This window comes from Xenia sp. Carnegie-2017, unplaced genomic scaffold (assembly GCF_021976095.1).
Source record: "Xenia sp. Carnegie-2017 unplaced genomic scaffold, XeniaSp_v1 HiC_scaffold_19, whole genome shotgun sequence".
NCBI classification, from domain to species: domain Eukaryota; kingdom Metazoa; phylum Cnidaria; class Anthozoa; order Malacalcyonacea; family Xeniidae; genus Xenia; species Xenia sp. Carnegie-2017.
In genome coordinates, this window is record NW_025813481.1 from 5,989,925 (window position 1) to 6,002,672 (window position 12,748).

General features: G+C 33.9%; 3 protein-coding genes and 1 long non-coding RNA gene across 5 annotated transcripts; 3 read left to right on the plus strand and 1 right to left on the minus strand.

Moving 5' to 3' along the window:
• Positions 1-343: 343 nt before the first annotated feature.
• Positions 344-2,359, plus strand: LOC124438258. Its single transcript, XR_006946025.1, has 4 exons — positions 344-850; positions 1,054-1,187; positions 1,484-1,566; positions 1,757-2,359. It is a non-coding gene; the product is annotated as an uncharacterized LOC124438258 (long non-coding RNA).
• A 1,767-nt stretch (positions 2,360-4,126) lies between these two features.
• LOC124438644 (transient receptor potential cation channel subfamily V member 2-like) lies at positions 4,127-8,822 on the plus strand. 2 transcript variants are annotated; one of them, XM_046988817.1, is made up of 14 exons: positions 4,127-4,347; positions 4,450-4,626; positions 4,703-4,974; positions 5,047-5,131; positions 5,244-5,507; positions 5,875-5,948; positions 6,052-6,234; positions 6,937-7,110; positions 7,190-7,336; positions 7,614-7,694; positions 7,830-8,007; positions 8,142-8,202; positions 8,289-8,355; positions 8,435-8,822. In XM_046988817.1, exons 1-14 carry the CDS (start codon positions 4,252-4,254, stop codon positions 8,481-8,483), a joined length of 1,908 nt encoding a protein of 635 aa, XP_046844773.1. In that variant the 5' UTR covers positions 4,127-4,251; the 3' UTR covers positions 8,484-8,822. The 2 variants fall into 2 exon arrangements, with proteins under 2 accessions (XP_046844773.1, XP_046844774.1); XM_046988818.1 differs by having other exon boundaries at positions 4,289-4,353.
• LOC124439355 (DNA polymerase subunit gamma-2, mitochondrial-like) lies at positions 8,519-10,174 on the minus strand. Its single transcript, XM_046989579.1, has 5 exons — positions 9,635-10,174; positions 9,345-9,551; positions 9,109-9,241; positions 8,853-9,047; positions 8,519-8,775 (listed from the first exon to the last, which is right to left on the minus strand). Exons 1-5 carry the CDS (start codon positions 10,031-10,033, stop codon positions 8,558-8,560), a joined length of 1,152 nt encoding a protein of 383 aa, XP_046845535.1. The 5' UTR covers positions 10,034-10,174; the 3' UTR covers positions 8,519-8,557.
• A 1,304-nt stretch (positions 10,175-11,478) lies between these two features.
• LOC124438645 (BLOC-1-related complex subunit 5-like) lies at positions 11,479-12,468 on the plus strand. The gene has a single exon (XM_046988819.1). It carries the CDS (start codon positions 11,562-11,564, stop codon positions 12,090-12,092), a length of 531 nt encoding a protein of 176 aa, XP_046844775.1. The 5' UTR covers positions 11,479-11,561; the 3' UTR covers positions 12,093-12,468.
• Positions 12,469-12,748: the final 280 nt, after the last annotated feature.

Sequence of the window (12,748 nt, forward strand, 5' to 3'; positions counted from 1 at the left end):
TTTTTATTGACATTATCCTGTGAATCATGTAGGTACCGTTTGAAAGATGATGTTCGTGAAGCAATGTATGATGAAGTTAAAGTATTTTTAAAGGCTGTTGGCAAGAAGAAGTTTTTGGGTGGAAAATACCCAAACTTGGGAGACTTGGTAATAGTGTATTAAAGAAATTTTTTTTACCAGCTTAAATTCTCATAATCATGTTTTTGCAGGCATTGTTTGGTGTGCTACGAGGCATTGAAGGCTTGAGTACTATTGAGGATTTGAAGAAAAATACTCCCATCAAACCTTGGTTTGATCGCATGAAATATGCTGTTGAAAATCACCAGGGACTAAGTCTACTAGAGTGAACAGTCAGTATCATCAAGGACACATTATGATAGTTTAGGATAAGTATCGACGTCATAAGAATGAACTTAACGTCATTACGTCATCCTTGTAATAAAAAGATTTGCATAACGATGTTATTGAGGAGATATCTTAGGATAATTATCTCGTATGTATATCTCGTCGTACCGATGATCTATAAATATCCGATCGTTGATTTGAAGAAAGACATGGAAATTGGAATTCTGTTCCTTTAATTTTTTTCAAAATTTTAAACAAACGAAGAAAATGTTTTTAGCTACAGTAACTCACATAACCTACTCGTTATTCCTTCTTCTTTGTAGATGCTAATTTTTTATTTATGAACTAAATTATTCAGCAGCTATAGTTTGTTTAACAGATCCATGCTGATTATCGTGGATAAAGAGAAGAAATTGATATTTATAACCCACAAGTAATTTTAAAGATCTGTTCTGTCTCATTGAAGAACTGAATGCTTCGTCAAGAATGAACGTTGCAACGACAGGTACCTCCCTCATTTTTATTCTCGTTGAATTGAACTTTTTAACTTGACTTGTTACTTTCAATTGTTTTTGTTGTTGCGTGTATCGATACTTCAAACAATGAAGATATTAATTTTTGATCATGAGGCTGTGGTGTTGTTATCGTCAGTCGTGTTCATTGAATCATTGTGCGATCTTTTGTATTCAAAATTTCACTTTCATTCAGCCAATCGAAACTTCAAGTCGAGGGGAAGTACGGGATATCGTTTTCATTATCAAAGTAAATATGTACACGTTGCTGTTGGGTGTGACGTGTCACGAAAGAAACATCAAGAAGTCAAGACGTACGAGTTTACGTATGTAAGAAATTTACGTTTTTTGGATATCTATTTGCTATTTTATGAGTGTGATAGAATCTATATTTGCAGCTTTTCATCTTTAATGTTTCTTATATCTTTATTGAGAATGTCTCCCTGATAAAAAAGTCTTAAATGAAAAGTGAAATTTGCAAATTTCTTGTTTAATTAAGCAATTGAAATGTCGATGTGAGACAGTCTTCATGGCGTTTTAACACGTAAACGCTATTGCTAACATTCCTTGATGTAAATTATACGTTTTATATTATTTTATTCTTTTATTGTACAATTCATCTGTAGATTTCTTTAAGAAGACGACGTATCGAGAATCCTTTCTTGAGGCAAACAAGATATTATACACATTTATACTTGTAAATTGAAAGGTACTTGTTTTTTAACTTTTTGTTATCATATAGGAATTTCACTCATAAGATATCAGTACATTCCTAAACTCGTTCTTAAATATGTTGGCATTTTTAACATTCTGTTGATTGGCCACAACTTGATTATGAATTGAGCAACTTCTTTGTCTTCACAATACGATGATAAAAAAATCTCGTTTATTTATTTGAGGAAGCTAAAAGAGAATGGGAGATAAGAAGACGGTTTTACTTGTTCACAAACCCATATCAAACGATGGATATGGAGAATTTCATACAGCTTTGCAACGATATGGTGGTGAATCTATAAAGGCCCAAGATGTGGACAGCAACAATTATTGGCGTCATTTAAACACTTCCTGGTTGGATAAACCTGGCCATTTTGTTTTGCTTTGCTTTTCTCCTGACTCCATCGATTGATACAGAATATTGTCAAGGAATATGGGTTGATGAAAAATGGCATTCTTCTTGATAAGATCTTCACTTTGTCCTTAGGGAAAAGTTGTAATTGGCCTCACAAAACTAGGAAGGAGCGAGATTTTTCGTTTGATGTTGAAAGCATCGAAAATATTTCGGATGATCAGGAAGGTCGAATCAAATATTTTCAAGATCATGCAACCATGATGTCTTTGGTTGCAGCTATAAAAGGTGTTAAACTGCCTAGAGTAGTAATGAAACAGTCAAATCGTCATGTACTTATAGATACTTGATACTTAAGCTTGCATTGAAAATAGTTGATTAGCAATAACTAATGCTCAATTTTTTGTATTCGGAAATATACGATTTCTTTCAATTATCTTTGTTTCAATCCGGGACATCGTTATCCCCGAAGTTTGTCTCATCGATCTGAGGTTATAACTGGATATAGCTTGGTAGCAACTTGATTATATATTCAAAATGGCGTTCCGGGTACCACAAAAATAAGAATTAATTTTGATCATGGCTGGGTATTGTTCACATCGATGTTCATTGAATCATTTGCGATCTTGTGATTTTTAATTTCAACATTCAGTCATGGATAAAACGAAGTACGGTTAATCGTTTTCACATCAAATGTAAATAATATATTGCGTCGGTGTCTGAATGTGCGTGAAAGAATGACTTGTCGACGTGAAGGCAAGATATTCACAGCTCATTTTCCAAGTTCAGAGGCAGTTGGTGATCTAATTGTTTCGATGTTGGGATGTGTTTCATTTACTTTTTATCATTCTTTATTATCCAGACATTGTTTTATAGCATTTCATTGTAGCTGGGTACTGTTGTTGTAGGAACAAGACAAATTTACTGCTTTCTTCCTCTTTATTTTATTTTCATTTCTGTTTTTATTTTATAAAATAATACAATCACCACACCCTGCTGCGTAGCATTTGTATATAGCCATGAGTAAGTATGGTTGTTATTGACAAAAGTATCCAACATTTTTATCAATTGCAGTCTATACTGTAGCATCAGGAATTGTATTCCCAAGTGGTAAACTGCCATCTGAAGTTAAAAGCACATTTCTGTTTTATTGCTTACTTGAATAACAATAGCTATTGGTTTGAATCAAAGTACTCATGTCTTTTAAAGGCAGAAAAGCAGATTCACTTTAGTAATTTTTTCAACCAACAGCTTAACAAGTAGGGCAGGTGGTTTTCTTTGGAAGCATCTGCCTATAAAATTAGCCATGTATTGTATTGCAATCACTTTAAATTCAGAAAGAATGGAAAAGCTGTGTGCACTACTATAATCTTGATAATCATCACAGTATATATTTTGTCTACAAACAGAAGTAATTTGTTTCAAACCAACAGCTATTGTTATATCAACATGAAACAAGGCAGGATGGTGTTTTCAGCTTCTGATGGTAGTTTATTACATAGAAATACAATTTCTGTTGCCGAATCTTTGTATACAATGCAATTGATGCACATGTTATGTCAATAACAACTTTACTCACTCATTGATGAAGACCAGGTCCAAATGTATTAGCAAGGCGTGGTGATTAAATTATATCTGCAAAATAGAAACAGAAATGAAAATAAGAATAAAGAGACGAAGAAAGCTTAGTAAATTTGTCTTCTTCCTATAACAAGAGTACCCAGCTAATGAAGTCACGGCAAAAGTAACATAAAACAATGTCTAGATAATAAAGAATGATAAAAGAAAGGTACTAAACGAATTCTTTAAGCATCGAAACTCATTCTAGATCATAACTGCCTCTGAACTTGGAAAATGAGCTGTGAATTATCTTGCCTTTGCAACGATGGGGCAAATTCGATTCTTGCACGCGCAATTTTCAATTGAATACGAGCGCCGATATTTTGCAGATATTGGTATCATTTTGATGTCAAATTGATTAACATTACTTGTTTTATCCATGACAGATGTTTGAGATTAGTAAAATGTCACGAAATGCCTTAAATATTCGAAAATCCTTGTATGTAAACGTTACCCCGCCATACATTTCTACAGTAATTTGTATTTCTTGTGGTACCCGGAAGTGCATTTTGCATATATAATTAGGCTTCACTTTTGCTACCTATAGAAGCTATATCCAGTCTATTATTAGATCAGTGGTTTGCCCAGGTTGACATAAGTCACGTGACTACAGATGTTTCTAAATATGTGCCCAAAAACCAAAAAACAGTTATCAGAAATCGTTGATTACTAAAAAATATTTGTGAACATCCTTCGAGTTGTGGAAAAATGCCGAATTATACTTCAGTTGAAATGGATGAGATGCCACCAACTCAAGAACAAAAGGATTTAGAAAAGCCATTTGACATGGACTTTTATATAAAGGTTTAGGTACATTTTATTACAACTTTACAGTATGTTGATAACTTTGCATTGAAGTGTGCTGTTTAAGTAATTACGTAGAAATTAGAATATAGGTGTGTTTAGGTGGCAGACAAGATTAAAAAGGACCAACTGTCTGAAAATCGTGCCGTTGACGAAGTCCGTATAGAGCGTTTGAAAGAAACGCATAAGAAAAACACTTTGCTTGTCATTTTACGAGATTGGCCTAAAAATGAGAAGTACAAAAATAGACCAGATTTGATGGCAAGCTTGGAATACTTGGTGAGTTTATATCTGCATTGTATAACTGTATGTGTTATTGTCTCTGCATCCAATAATTTATTTAATCGCTTTATAGATAAGTCGTTTTACTGAGATAATTTTGGAAGATGATCATGCTCAAAATTTTTGTGACGAGAGCGACGACGCACAAAAGACACTGCTTCATTATGCTGCAAAGCAAAATTTTGTTCATGTTGCAAAGCATCTTGTGAAAAAGTATCCAAAACGTGTTTATCAAACGACAAAAGCTGTAGTCGGTAAAGGAGAATTTTTACCAGTTGAAATGGCTCTCGAGGAAAAGCAAGATGAAACTTCAGCATTTTTGATTAGTCAAATGACACCTGACAGGTGTGATTTCCTGCAGTTGTATTTATTTTCTTAGTTTTCATAATAATAATAATAATATTTGCATAAACATAGGATTTACGAGCTTTTCTTGTACGATGATTTGATCGAAGGAGCTAAGTTTGATTTACGGATGCTAATCAGTCAATCTAACATGAAAGTAAGTCTGCTTAATATTTGCCCACTGAATTTATGCAATCATTCTGAATTATTCATGATATGTCTCTGTACCAGGCAGCTTTTAAAAAAGCCTATGTGTTTAATGTGCATAGAAAACCGTTGTGGCAGTTTTGAACACCTTGATCAATCCCCATTGGCCTTACCTGCCTCAATTGCCTCCGAATGAGGAGAAGGCAAAGCAGGAAACCAAGGATCTTATTGAACGTGTGTGTAGCTATGTTCCTGATGATCCCTTGAATTACGACTTCTTTTATCATGTGTTGGAATGTGATAAAAGTGGAGTGCTGCCAAATTCTGAAACATTTGACAAGAAGTCAGAAACATGTTTGCTTCATTTGACAGCTAGTGATAATAAGGTATTGATGTTACAAAGTAAAAAAACATTAAATTCCCTTTTGACTCAGTGTGATGTTGATGGCATAGGTGATAATAATGCTGAATCTTCAGCTTGTAGCTGCAGACTCCAGCTACGAGTTTCAGTTTCCAGCTTTGTAAGCAAAATTTCTAGCTGAGCTTGTCTTGCCATAGCAATTTGGTAAAATGTAATGTTAATTGTTAAATAACCAAATGATTAAAGAAAAGTGATCTATAAGATTTATAAATATTCTTGGGGCAGACCAACCTAGTAAAGGCACTTGCTTGCAAAGGCCAAGAATCTTTTCCTTACAACTTGGCATCAATGTGATGTTAGGCTCTATTTAAAAATCAATTGATTCATTATAGGAAGCAATCCAACATCCTGTGATTCGAATGTTTGTCAAAAAAAAATGGAAGAATTTTGCTCATCGTATTTTTTGGTATTGTTTATTTATTCACTTACATTTTTAAAGAGTTAAATTGTTAGTTTTTGCAGTATTGTTTGATTCCGAAACTTCACTAACATCATTGTAATTTTTTCAGCATACAAGCGATTTGTTATTCCATATTTCTTGTTGTCCTGTCTTATGCTTTAATTTATGGTGCAACACGTGAACATCCAAATCATTATAATGGTCCATGGGATAGTTTAAGATTGTTTTGCGAGATTTTGAGCATCATATTTCTTATGATCTATGTATTGGAGGAGTTCTATCAAATATACAGGTAAGATGGAACAGTTAAAGCAACACATTACTAATCACCAAAAATGAATTGATGAAATGATTGGCGATGCCTGTTGGCCAGGTTTTTTTGGCTCCCTGCATAATTTAGGTTTTTGTCAAGCTTTGTCTGTAGTTTAGGTTTGTCTTGCTCCCTCCGTAGTTTGGGTTTGTCTTGCCCCCTCCGTAGTTTAGGATTGGCTGGCTACCTCCGTAGTTTAGGATTGGCTGGCTCCTCCGTAGTTTAGGATTGGCTGGCTACCTCCGTAGTTTAGGATTGGCTGGCTACCTCCAAAGTTTAGGATTGGCTGGCTACCTCTGTAGTTTAAGATTGGCTGGCTACCTCCAGAGTTTAGGCTTGGCTTGGCTCCCTCCGTAGTTTAAGATTGGCTGGCTACCTCTGTAGTTTAAGATTGGCTGGCTACCTCCGTAGTTTAGGATTGGCTGGCTACCTCCGTAGTTTAGGATTGGCTGGCTCCCACCGTAGTTTAAGATTGGCTGGCTCCTACCTTAGTTTAAGATTGGCTGCTCCCTCCGTAGTTTAGGATTGGCTGAGCTACCTCGTAGTTTAGGCTTGTCAAGCTCCCTTCGTAGTTTAGGATTGGCTGGTTCCCTCCCTAGTTGAAGATTGGCTGGCTACCTACGTAGTTGAAGTTCAGCTAATTTTTTATGATCTTTTCATTTTTTCTTCATATGCTTGTCTTAGAGAGTTCAAATCTTATTACAAAGATCCATACAATTATTTCGACTGGATAGGAATCATTCTCACCCTCCTTGTCATCCCCCTTCGCTATGTGGACGTCAGCGCACAATGGAGTTTTGCAAGTATTGGATATCTTTTCAACTTTTTGAGAATTTTTAAGTTCTCATGTGTGACAAGGTAGCTATATACCCAAGCCAATAGAAACCACACTTTTAATCTGTATTGTAAAATCCCAAATTTTGTTTTTGTGAACAAGGACAACTGGTGTATACACAAAGACTCTGGCAAAGATTGTCTATCGTGATATCAGTCGTTTTATTGTTGTTTTTATAATTGTCTTTATTGGATTCTGTGGATCATTTTTCATGGCATTGACTGCTGCTCACATGCAAGATCTCTTTACGTAAGGAAGAATTTCATTTTTGATCAAACTTTTAAAGATACACAGCCAATAGTGTTAAATTTTCTTGATCATTTCTTTGTGGGAATTATGGACACCAGACTGCATGTTCCACCTCTTTTTTTTTACTTAATAAAAGATCACCAAAATTCAATTGTGCCACACTCGGACTAAATTGCAATCAATCTTATCATTATCTATACACACATATTTTATTGTGTTTATGAAAATGGACACATGATCAGTTTAATTGACTGTGAACATATATTGTATTCTCTAGTGATTATGGACAATTGATGTTGGCAGCTGTTAGAGTTTTAACAGAACAACAACCTATTAAAGAAAACTATGGAAAGTTCAAGTAAAACTTTTATGTTTGGAGTGAATATTTCAACATTGCTAGATTTGGAGCAGTGTTTTTAAATCATGAGAAGTTGATAAAATTCAAGAATTGAATTTCCTCATACAATTCCATCATAACTTTTTTCATTTGTAGTTGGTTCATAATCTTGATTCTCCTTTGCTACATGGCTATGGTGATTGTCATTCTTCTCAATATTCTCATTGCCCAGTTAAGCTTTACATACAGTGAGGCGAAAAATCGTGCAAAACTACAGTATGCCATAGATCGAATGGCAATCATTTCAAGACTGGAAAGAGGTATTTTTGGAAATGTAAGTTTTCTAAGACACTTTATTTTTTTTGTCACTTAAAAATGGATCATAGGTGGTGGTTCTGTGGAAAATATATAATGTTTTGTGAAAAGGTGAATTAGTGATTCATTTAAACTATGTTTTTGTTGTTGTAGTATTTCCGGCTGAAATATTACCTGGAAGGTGACAAGGTGAACGAGAATGATCTTGTCAAAGGCAAGTATTATCTCTTCCTTACTATAAATGTATGGTACTTTAGTGCATGTCATACTTATTATGATTTCTTTTTACTCTTGCAAAAGAAATGTTGGAGTACAATGATGAACAACAATCACTGGAATCAACGGATGAAAAACTAACATACGTCAGGTATATTTTTTGATTTTCTATTCTGAGATGTTTTTTATGATCACCAAATGTTTACATGTTCTAGTTATTTTTGTTTCAGGGATTTGATGAAAAAAGTTTTTCGAAAGATTTCAAATGAATCATCATAAATGGAAAAACATTTAGATAAATTGTGCACTTTTTCTAATTTCGACAATTTTATTTCCTTTTAATGTGATACAGTCTAAATGTTGTAAAAATGCTGTTGAACAGTTTTTAATATTTCTGATATGTGTAGATATTCACTAAGTGTAGTGTCTCTATTGCGTAGCATAACAATGCCATTGGTTAATGTTGAGTCCTGTATGAGAACTGTATAAGGAGTACCAATCATATCTTCACCTAAGGTAAGTTTATCTACATCAAGAGAACATCCAACTTGGAAATGGTGACTATTTATACCTAAAACAATGTGAAAAAAAATAAAGAAAATAAACATATATAAAAGACATTGATTTAATGAAGGTTATCTTAACAACCTGCCTGTCTCAATTCTGTCGTCAGCTGCTGAGCTACATGTCCCAAATCTGTATTGATGGTTTCCAGTGAAATAATTGCAACTTTGACTGGAGCAAGGGCTGGGTGTAGTCTAAGTATTGTGTGCTTTGCAACATTTCTTTCTGTTATAATGGATTCATGCTCATGATAAGCATCCAAAAGATATCCTAAAAGTCCTATGTAGAAATATACACTTTATAATCTATGTTTGTTCAAAAATGGAAGCTAAATTGCTACCTCTTTCTATGCTCATTCTTGCAATGATGACCCCCATCTCGAGATTTGGAAGAGAAGACTTGTTCATCCATATTCCAACATCACTGTAACTTGTAATGCATTCCATAGCTTCAGATCCCCACGGGAAATTATACTGAATATTGAGAATGTCAATTTATGACACACAACCTTCGCTGCTAATCTCATGAAAGGTTTTAAGTGATTAAAAAGAGAGATTATTCCAGTATGTTTCATACCTGAACTGCCATTGTATCTGTTAAAGCCACATCATTATTTTGACTAAATTCTTCTCTAAAATCTCCGTCAACCAAGGAAAATTCTCCAGGTATATCTGCATATTTCTTCCACCAGGACAAGCGTTTTCTCATCCAGTAATCCATCCAATTATTCACCTTCTTCGTAGGACAGAAGAAACATAATTCATAAAATTCTTTTCTTGAAAGCTGTAGAGGAAAATGGGAGTAACTCAACAACAAATGTCGTCAATGAGTGAAAATTATCAATAAAGAGCTCAGAAGAATGTAACACACTTGAACAAAAATTGATCTACATTGTTATTATTTACTGTCTTTAAACAATGAGCAAGACCAATACTTTCTTCACCATTTATAATTTTAAGAGCAATTCCGATCACATCGGACAAATAACTAGGTCTTTCCTCCCAATGTTGTCCTTGATCATGGTTCCTCTTCCAACAAGACGGCTGATCAAGCAACGTAAGCTCAATACCGTGAACATTCTTACGAGATATAACTGTTTCATGCCACCATTTGGAAAGTAGATTTCTCTTTATTTCCACTCCAAGAGGTCCGTAATGACACGAGTGTAATTGTGGTAACAAATGAGAATTTTCTCGTTCGTAAACAAAACCACGTGCTAAACACAGCTCTCGTATTTTTTTCAAAACATGTTGTGATTTTGGCATTTAAACAACGTATTTAGCCACCATAAACAGAAAAAACAACAATGCAGAATCATGTGAGCGAACAACAGAAAATATAAACGAATAATAAGACAAGATTGCGTTAAATATTAAATTATTTATCCGCATAACCAACAGCTGATACTAGCCTGCCTTCGCCCTTAATGTGCGCATGTGCAAGTTAATGCCATGTATGAGCTGCTAATTGTTTATAAACTAGCTTCATATTGTCAACACTACAAAATTTACTCTTTGTTTTACAGAAATAATTCCTCACAATTTACAATAATATCTTAGAAATAGTACTTAATAGTTGTGTTCTTCAGTTTGTGAGTCCTATGGGTTACAGCATGGTAGATGTGGAAATAACCAATGAGCAAATACAATAAAGAATTTTTACAAACCATGAAAAAATAGTCAAACAAAATTAATTTATTTGATAAATAATTGTAATTTCTACATAACACCACAAAAAGCTTGTTTCTTAAGCGAGAATTTCACTTGAGACTTGTAAGATGATTTGCTTTCAATAGGTCGTAATTCAACATAATCCCAAAAAAAACCACCGCACCAATATCCATTCCTGCCAGTAATTTCAACATCAACATCAGTTACAGTATCCACAGTTATTTGACCCATGTTATGTAGGAACCAAGCATTTGCATGCTCTTTCTCAACACGTTCAAGTTCTTCTACACTCCACTCATAGACGAGCTGATTACCAGGACTGTCACATGACTCACATGTTCTTGCTTTGTAATATATAACTGGTTTTTCCTGGTCATCCATGTAAGCATTGGCAAGTTTCATTCTCCAAATGACCTCATATTTCCCAGGAAGAACTTTATTGAATTTTCCATCAAGTTGTAACCAGCATACTGTTTTCAAATGGATTACATAATCAGAGAAGCTGTCACGGACTTTTATCTTCCGAATATAACGATCACCAAGATGAACAATCCAAAAATCTTCAACTGGCATTTTCAGTCTTGACAATTTAAAATAAGCTCTTTTGAAGTCCATATCAACAAACTTCTCAATGGCATTTTCTCCAAATCGTTTTAAAGCTATCACTCTCCATACATTATTGTTATTTGCAATTTCATACCAATATTTGCATGTCATACCAAGATTTACTAAATCTATTCCATGGAGATGATAAGCAATGTTCTCAGCAACTAAAATGGGAAGTTTCTTCAAGTCAAAATAGTTCTCATTAGCTTCTTCTGGCTTCAATGCCATGAATGAACGAATCGGTCCAAAAAATGGTCAACAAAATAATGGCTAAAATTCACTCGAAGTTTTCATCTTTTTCATATTCTCCATCTTTCAAATTCTTCAATCTGTTCAAGTTATGACGTCGCATTGTCATAAAACTATATAGATGTAGTAGTACTCCTGACTTCATTTTTACTTGTGGTGAATTGATATTAATATGAAACATGGCGGACGAATGTGGAAAGTGTTGTTATAAAAAGTAAAGACAAAACAGAAGCATTTATTACTCAATTATTTGTTGTTTCATCAAAAAATGGGTCAAGAGCACAGCAGTGAAAGGAATAAAAGTAAATTAGCAAATGTTAAACCTGTTGGCGAGATTGTCGTTGTCAAAAGTGGTAAAAACACAAATAGAAACGAACTCATAAATAACGACGTCGATATTGTAAAACTTAACAACATCAATACATTTTCGCCGTTAATGAACAATAGCTTAGCTAATGAATTTGAAATCACCAACAAGCTGGATTCTCGTGTTGCTAGAAGTTTGTGCTTGAGATATGAAGATCATTTAAGGGCATGTGCTAATGCTGTCGCGTTCGATCAGGAGGCCATCTTGTTACGTGTAAAAGAAATCGAAAACCATTCGGGAAATATTTTACGAAATGTTATCGAACGATACAAAAGAATACAAAATGAAATGCATTTAATCTCTACTGTTGAAGATGTTAAACAAAGCATTGACAAAGTTGAAAATTCTCTGCAAAACATCATTCCATTAATGGACAAATTAAATTTATCGTTGCCCGAAGAGGAGAGATTGGAACCATTTTTGAAAATATAATTTAACTTATTACCTGTATTCAAAAGCAAAAATTGTTGTTTTTCAAAAAATTAACTTTTGCTTTGTTCTATAAACGAATTCATGATCACAGATGTTGACTGTTTGTATTTTTCTTTATGCATGAAATGAGCCATTAATTGCAGACATGCACAAAACCAAACAAAGTTTTGTCAGTTACTAATTTTGAAACTCCTCTAAATTATTAAAAGTATGTCATCTTCATTAACATATGAATATCCTTGCCAACCCTGCCTTAAATAATTTAATCTAACCAAATTTCCATATTCAATTTTTGAGAAGTTAGTTTCTCTTTCATTAAGGTGTTTTTAATGAGAATAGTTCTGTATTTTTCAAATAAAATGTTTGTAATGTTTAATTGCCCATCTTGTATATGTAACGAATGCTGTCAGAATAAAGTGCTTAAGTAATTGTCTTTGTTTCAAATTAAAAAACTTCTTTCAACTTCTTTTGCTCAAGCAATTAAAGTAAACAGCGTCCCATTCAAAAATAAATCGATCGAATTCAACATAAAGCTTTCTCAACACTGTTCAACAAATGGTGTTCACGTTTTTCGATTACTTCAACAGCATTAATGAGTCTGACAACGTGTTTATGCAAACAACTTTATCCAATTAAATCGTGGCGTGTTTGCGTAT

Bases quoted from the DNA above. Each gene is read 5' to 3' on its own strand.
- LOC124439355 (XM_046989579.1), bottom strand. From the start codon at position 10,033: ATGCCAAAATCACAACATGTTTTGAAAAAAATACGAGAGCTGTGTTTA. The intron at 9,552-9,634 runs GTTACATTCTTC...TTTCCTCTACAG, and splicing joins ATCAATTTTTGTTCAAGTGT to CTTTCAAGAAAAGAATTTTA. The intron at 9,048-9,108 runs GTAGCAATTTAG...ATTTCTACATAG, and splicing joins AAGAATGAGCATAGAAAGAG to GACTTTTAGGATATCTTTTG.
- LOC124438645 (XM_046988819.1), top strand. From the start codon at position 11,562: ATGGGTCAAGAGCACAGCAGTGAAAGGAATAAAAGTAAATTAGCAAAT.
- LOC124438644 (XM_046988817.1), top strand. From the start codon at position 4,252: ATGCCGAATTATACTTCAGTTGAAATGGATGAGATGCCACCAACTCAA. The intron at 7,111-7,189 runs GTAGCTATATAC...TTTGTGAACAAG, and splicing joins AAGTTCTCATGTGTGACAAG to GACAACTGGTGTATACACAA. The intron at 8,008-8,141 runs GTAAGTTTTCTA...TTGTTGTTGTAG, and splicing joins AAAGAGGTATTTTTGGAAAT to TATTTCCGGCTGAAATATTA.